This window comes from Prionailurus bengalensis, chromosome E1, assembly GCF_016509475.1.
Source record: "Prionailurus bengalensis isolate Pbe53 chromosome E1, Fcat_Pben_1.1_paternal_pri, whole genome shotgun sequence".
Taxonomy (NCBI): Eukaryota; Metazoa; Chordata; class Mammalia; order Carnivora; family Felidae; genus Prionailurus; species Prionailurus bengalensis.
The window spans coordinates 18,458,711-18,466,103 of NC_057347.1; the positions used below are offsets into that span (position 1 = coordinate 18,458,711).

At 45.9% G+C, this 7,393-nt stretch overlaps 1 protein-coding gene across 2 annotated transcripts in view; it reads right to left on the bottom strand.

Annotated features, from left to right (window-relative positions):
- Nucleotides 1-3,378, bottom strand: part of NLK (nemo like kinase) — a 165,192-nt gene extending 161,814 nt beyond the window's left edge. Inside the window, exon 1 of one of the 2 annotated variants that reach the window (XM_043583610.1) lies at nt 1,677-3,378. In XM_043583610.1, the coding sequence (XP_043439545.1) occupies nt 1,677-2,134 (458 nt within the window). In that variant the 5' untranslated portion in view covers nt 2,135-3,378. The remainder of the gene's footprint in view (nt 1-1,676) is intronic. The other variant, XM_043583611.1, reaches the window with a different exon arrangement.
- Between the last annotated feature and the right edge of the window lie 4,015 nt (nt 3,379-7,393).

Consider the following 7,393-nt stretch of genomic DNA (forward strand, 5'->3'; position numbering starts at 1 on the left):
ATGTAGAACCGTCTTTAGAATATAGTCAAGAATGCTGCAATCCACTTCCCTTTCAGTATCTCTAGTTCTTAACACTGTATGTACAACGTTTAAATAAGAGAGAGCATCCAGGTCTAAGAAAATCCAAACAAAGTCCAGGAAATCAATGACAAAATTTAAAGCAAGGAACCACCTTGTCCCGGTGCACACACCCCACCCCCCCAGGTCCCACACCTCTGAAATCCTCAAGGGTTAGGCAAGGAATGGAAGTTCACGGTGCAATCCCTGGGGATAGGATACGGTGCAATCCGTGGGGACAGGATAGGAAGGAGAAGGCAGGAGCAGACCGGTCCCTGAGCAGAGCGACTGAAGAGACACCATTACTGGCTACACTCTTTCCCACCAGGAATCGCATACACCTTGGAGAAGGGAGCACTGCAGCAGCAACCTCCTTGGAGAGCTAGCTGGGAAAACACTGGACCCTACTAGTTTAAAAAAAACAGATCACTTAGTAGCCTAGATTATAAAATGTGAACTGTAAATAAAGATGACCAGATATAAGGCAAACATGATTCTCACGTCAATTATAGCGTGAAAAACAATGACAAAAGGAGACATTTACCAGGCTAGTTCCAAAGAGTTCATTTTCCTGTAGCGATGGGGGCTTTTCTAGACATTAACAACTATCTATTTTTGAACGCACTGAAAACATCAATTCATCTGTCCACACCAGAATACTTAATCCTTGAGAAAAAAATTCTGTTTGTTCTAGTTTTGACAGCAACAGGGCCTACAACGATAAATTCATTTTATTACAAACTACTAATCTTCCTAAGAAGAGTAAATAGACAAAATGTTGCATCTAAGAAGCGCTTAGACTCTTTCAAACATCCTAGCACTAGCAAAAGTAGAGCAGTTTCCTATGTTTGAAAAGTATACTTCCTACTACGGCAACCAACCAAGGGATAACAGCAACTTAAGAGGCACTAAATGACACTAAATGACACTAAAACATTACACTGAATGTGGGCCACGGCATAGCTACAGTCTACTGACCTCATTTGTGGTACTCATGTGTGATGCTATATTTAATGCATTCTTATCAAAAAAGCTAAAGCTACATACTTCCCAACTGCAGCTTTAGGGTTTAAAATAAACCACTCAAGCAAGGGCTTAACTGGTTCAAGTATGAACTCTATCTTCCTTCTGGGGATCAAGATTACAAATCGAAGAATGAAAAGACAAAAAGGGACATCAAAGTAGTTATGCAAAGTCTAACCCAATGACGAGACTAAGATTAAGGAATCAAAGGTGGGGTCATTGGTGACATCCGCTGCAATCAGGCAACCGATTCAGACTAAATCAGACCTAAGAGATGACCAAGGTCTGTCGGGACACACGCTTCACACATTCATCTATCGATCCTACATCCGGTGGCTCGCTTAGGTTCTAAACAGAAAGTCTGGTAGACGGCAAACGTGTGTTACTCATCAGAGGGCGTTCTACCAAAATGCGCCAGGACTCAAAAGCACAAACTCGGCCAGCCAACACGTTGGGCCTCTTCACCGGTGGCGGTGGCTTCCTACAGTTGAGTCGCTCCGCGGTTGGTCACCATGGTGGAAGCCATGGCGGATGGCTCGCCCAACCTCAACGTGAGAAGAAACCGCGAGAAGTCGTGTTTTTCTGTGGATACTCACCAGACAACACCAAAGGCTCCATATCCAATAGGTCTATCCGGCTCAATATCCAGCTGCTGTTGTGGATGATGCGAGTGTTGATGGTGGTGCGCCTTAACTGTGGCAGCTGCGGCAGCCTGTACCTGAGCTGGGGCTGCTGCAGCTGGTCCAGGAGCCTGACCCGGTGCCGGTGATGGGAAATATGGCTGTTGTTGCCCAGGGTTTAACATGGCTGCAGCTGCGGCCGCTGCTGCGGCCGCCGCAGCTGCCGAAGAGGTATGCTGCTGGACAGGGTGTACAGCAGCCGCCGACCCCGGATGAAGATGGTGTTGAGGGTGGTGGTGGTGGTGAAGGTGAGGAGGAGGGAGGTGTGGAAGGTGGTGGTGATGGTGGTGGTGGTGACCTGCTGCTGCTGCAGATGTGCCGCCATTGTAAGCCGCCATCATTTTTGCGTTGGCTCTTGCGCCACAAAGAGACATTCAAAAAAATGCCCTTTGATTGGAAAGCAAACTGGGTCAAGCTGTCATTTGGCCATTTAAAAATGAAGAACAACCACTCACTCCACCTCAAAAAACATGGAGCGGAAACTGGCTTTAGGTCTTCATCAGTCAATCCAAACAAGTTAGAGGATCTTGGTGTTTAGTTTCGGGGTGAGCGTGTGTGGAAGGGTGTGGATTGCCCAAAAAAGAAAAGAAAGGAAAAAAAGAAAAAGAAAAGAAAAAGGAAAAAGGGACCCCTTCCCCCCAGGTTTCCTGCCACAAGTGGGTACTAAAACTCCATCCTTAATTGGGGGGAGGTTCCAACTTTGAATGTGGGAATAAAGGCCAAACCTCCCGACCCCCTGAACTCCACGCACGAAAAGGATCAGGAAACACGCCACCCTTGGAATCTTGTAAGAGGGTTGACTCATCTACCCCTTCCATTCCCACATCCTTTTCTAAACACCTACCACCTCCTCAAAAATACAATTTTAAAAAATTCCAACCACCCCAAATTCAAAAGATGGGGGGAAATTTCCAGGGAAACCAGCTTTCCCCCCCCCTCGAACTCTCAGGCCTTCCTACATCTCCCCCCACTCCTAGTCAGGCTGACCTGATTGGAGGGGGGTACTAAACTTTCCAGAAGAGAAAAGAGCCAGGGAAGGAGGCAGGAGGGATAGGGTGAGCAGAGCAGGCGACAGGGCAGGACGGAGAGGAGAAAGAGAACCGGGGCAAAGTGAAGGTAAGGAGGTGCAGGGAGGAATGAAAGAGAGGTGGGCAGCACTCGGACGCCCAGACAGAGGGAACCGCCCCGGGATGAGGTTAGGGTCCCGGGGCCAAAGAATAGGAGCCCCGGGAGGCGGGCGGGGTGCAGTCGGAAGCGGGCTGACTCCTGCCCCCGCCGCCGGCTGCTTCTGCTGAGGAGGGTTGGGGGGGAGAGCGGGTGGGTCCCCCCGCGCGACGGCCCCCGCAGGGCTCAAGGCTGCTCCGTCTCCCCCCCTCCCCCCCACCCGGCTTCCCGTCCCCGCGGCCGCTTTCTCCTCAGTCGCTGCCGGCCGCTTTCTCCTCAGCCGCCGCCTCCTCCTCAGCCGCCGGTGCCGCCGCGGCCGGACTCACCTCCCCTAGCAAAGCCGGATAGAGCGGAGCCAGCGGCGGACACGCGCAACCAGCCACCGAGGCCCCGCCCCCGCCTCACACTGACCGGCTGCCCTAGCCAATCCACGCCCACCTGTCTGCGTCTGCCTCCAATCCTGGGCCCGGAGCTTCAGACAGGCGCACTGTTCGGCCAGTGGCAACAAGGTGTGGGTCTCCTGGGGAAATCCCGCCCCCGATCCGGGATGGGCAGACAGAAAGACCAATCAAAAGGCAGAGTCTGGCCTGACCGACAAGACTAAAAGCGAATTAAAAACCAAAGATCTCCGTGACATTTTCTTTCGCCTCTCTCCTCTTTTCTTTTTCTTCTTTTATTTTTTTGGCAGGAGCAGGAAGCTGCGTGCTAATCCCGCCCGCAAAAGCTGGAAGAGAGGGTGGAATAAAAGAACCAATCATGAGCCGGGGACCAAGAACAGAGCAACCAATCCTTGGCTTGAAGATGAAGTGGGACGGGACCGGGGCCAGATAGACACTAGATTTGACAAATGGAAAAAACGATTGATCTCGGTCCCACCCTTCAGATCTCCTATAGGTCAGGATTGTGGAGAATTCACTGCCGTATCAGCGGCGACCTCTTTGGGGGCGGGGCCAAATAAAGGGGGTGTGGTCTAAAGAAAGGGGGCGGGACTGGGATGAAGAAGGCGGAGTCCCAATCATAGATGGTCCTTTGATACGAGCCATATCCTATCCCTTTTTAAGTCATCAAGCGTGGAGAAGAAATAGGGGGAGCAAAAAGGGATGTCGAACTAAGGAAACTCAAGGTCCCAGGTTACTCAACAAGACAGTCACAGAAGAAACTCAGTAGACTGATAGTTCATAGCCTATGGCTGGTCCTCCATGGTTGATTCTGATCTTGGCAAAAAGAGGTGCTGTCTCCAGCGTTCACAACTCCACTCTCCATGGATAATAAGGCTCTCCTTAAATTAAATACAAATTAAATACAAGATATAAATTAAAGCAACAAGAATAATAAACTCAACAACAAAGATCGTAATTTTCTCCTGTATTTTCTAAGTTTTAGAAAATTGAAATCTTACTAAAATAACCTTTTGCTATCACATAACCTCACTTATTTGAATTTACTTTTCTTTTAAAATATGAAATAATAAGCTTACAGAACCTTGCCCTTATGAAATCTTCACTCAGAACCCTGGAGATCATCTTTGATTTCTCTTTGCCTGCCCCACTCCTTCCCTTCTAATCAATCATCAAGTCTTAAACACTTTTCTTTTTTTAATGCTTATTTATTTTGAGAGAGAGAGAGAAAAACTGGGGAGGGGCAGAGAGAGAGAGAGAGAGAGAGAGAGAGAATCCCAAGCAGGCTCTGCACTGTCAGAGCCTGAACTTGGGGTTCAGTCCCACCAACTACGAGACGGTGACCTGAGCTGAAATCAAGAGTCGAAGGCTTAATGGACTGAGCCACCCAAGCACCCCAAAGGTCTTAAACACTTTCAAACACTTCTTAACACCCCCCTTTCTCCAATTACCACAATATTACCCCAATTTATGCCACTATCATCTTTAACTCATCTCCCTGCCTGTAGGCTAGCACACCCTTATTTCATCCTCCACTTAGAGTATAGCAATCTTTTAAAAACACAAGTCTGTCCATGCCCCTACCTTTGAAAAAAGTCAATAATAGTTCCACTTGATCTTCTTCGCCCCTTGCTCAATGACCTTAATCTATCACCTCCTCCCTCTATACTTCAGACATTCTGAACTTTCAGTTCCATAAATGGTTTGTTGCTTCCAAACCTTCATGAATATCGTCAGCCCCAAACACTCCGCAACCACCCTTCGCTCTTCTAATATATCGTTCAGATGAATTTTACTTTTCATATGCATTTTACCTTTTTTTTTTTCTGGAAAGTTTTTCCTGAGTCTGTTGTAGAGTATGTATCTCTGTTATCTATCTTCATTACACTGCCTCCCTCATAGCAGTGTATGAGAATTCTATATTTTAATTGTTTACTAAGTTTGACCATGCCAGAAAGCGTGTCTGTCCCACTCGGTGTTGCATGCCAAGTTCCTGGGGCAGGGTCTAAAAGGTGAAGGCACTTAATGAGGGGTTGCATGAGTTTACTGAGTGCAGGAGTAGTGGATACCAATCCAAGCTCTGCCATTTACTAGCTCTGTGACTTATGCAGTTAAAGTAACTTTTCTGAGTCTCAGTTGCCTCAACTGAATATGAAGATAATAGTATAGGTGATGTATTTAAAAGTTCTTGGCAAATAGTAAAAGTTCAATGATGTTAATTCTCTTTCCTTGTCCCCACCCTCACATAATATTTGGAATGCCTTTCCAACTTCTCAATGCATTTCAGTCTCCTTCAAAGTGTAGTGTACTGGAAGCTTCTTAGAAATGCAAAGTCTCAGGTTCTACCTCCGATCTACTGAATCAAAATCTCATGGGCAAGAATCTGTTTAATAAGCCTGCCAGGTGATTCTTACACACAGTAAAGTTTGAGAAGCATTGGTCTAGAAGAAAAGGGCTGAGTCTTCTTAAATCTCGTTTACTTTGCAGCACCAGAAAGCACTCAATACATGTGAAATAAAGAAATACATCCAGTCCTCCAGAAAGTGATTGCATACGAAGAACTATTTATTCCTGCCACAAACATTTATTGAGCAGCAACTATACCTAGGCATGATGCTACGTTCAACAATGGGGGAGACGAGATACATGACCTAACAAGGTCTCTGCTATTCAGGAGCTCTAAGTCTAGTGCAGGAATATCCAAAATGGTGTGTGCACACTCCCTGTGGTGCACAAAGTGAGCCATTGGACTCCGGGAAGGAATTAGTACAACTTCTATTTCTGCTAAATTTTTATTTCATCTTTTAAAATGTCTATTTGGTCAGTGCTTTATAATGTACATAATATATAGTGTGCATGTATATAACTTATAAATAAACAAGAATACATAAATTGGGGATTTGCGCTAAAAATTTTTTACCAAAAATACTGAGAAATCACTGGCTTGGAACCATTTCACGTTCATGGTTTAGATCAACTCTCCAATAGAAATATGAGAGCTGCGCATGAAATTTTAAATATTCTAGAAGTCACTTAAAAAGCTAAGAGAAATAAGGAGAATTATTTTTAATATACTTTAACCCAATATATCCCAAATATTGTCATGTTAAACATGTAATCAATACAAAAAGAAGTTTGTGTGTGTGTGTGTGTGTGTGTGTGTGTGTGTATATATATATATTCTAATACTAAGTCTTCAAAATCTGGTGTATATTTTGCATTTACAGCACATCTCAATTGAATTGAAAATTCAATTTCCTCAGTCAAACTAGTTACATTTCAAGGGCTCAATAGCCTCATGTGGCCAGTGGCTACCATATTAGACAGCACAGACCTAGAGCATGGATTTGACTCCCTACTCTGCCCCTTGTTGTGTGATCTTGGGCAAGTTCCTTAACCTATCTTGCTCTGAATTTCCTTGTTCGTAAAATAGAGAAGATCCTTGATTTTTCCAGTTGTGAGGATTCAAATTGACAACTATAGAAAGCACATAGCCTGGGGCCTGCCAGGCTCCTCATCAGTGACACTAAGAGAGGTGGTTATTATTAGTATTACAATCCAAGGCAACGTGTCCTAAGTGTCAGATGAGAAATACACTTTGGGCACTGCTCAGTTCATGTCCCCAGCATTCCATCCACGTGGGCCTGGCCTGACAGACACTCAATTCCCCTTAAACACATCACCAGACAGTATAATAATCCGGCCCTTTCCATTCTGTTCCATTTTCAGGAGCTGAGCATGATGAACGAGAAGTCGGAAGTGAGTCAGCAGGATAGCACTTAGAGCCTAAAAAAGCAAGCAGGACATCAGAATGCATAAGCAGGAATAGAATGCGCAGGAAGTGGGAGGTGATCTCCCCTTTCTTCCAAGAACTGGCTCCCCCCTTGAGTTGTCTGCGGAGACTTTGTAGAACTCGGGCTGGGGCGAGAGGTGGGGGTGTTGTTAGAGGACTACAACGGGAGCAAATCACATTCAGCAGAGCTGGGTGCTCGACGCATGTTATCTCATGTGATAAATCATCACTAAATTCCATTTGGCAAATGAAGAAATAGAGTCAGGAAGCCAAAGTGG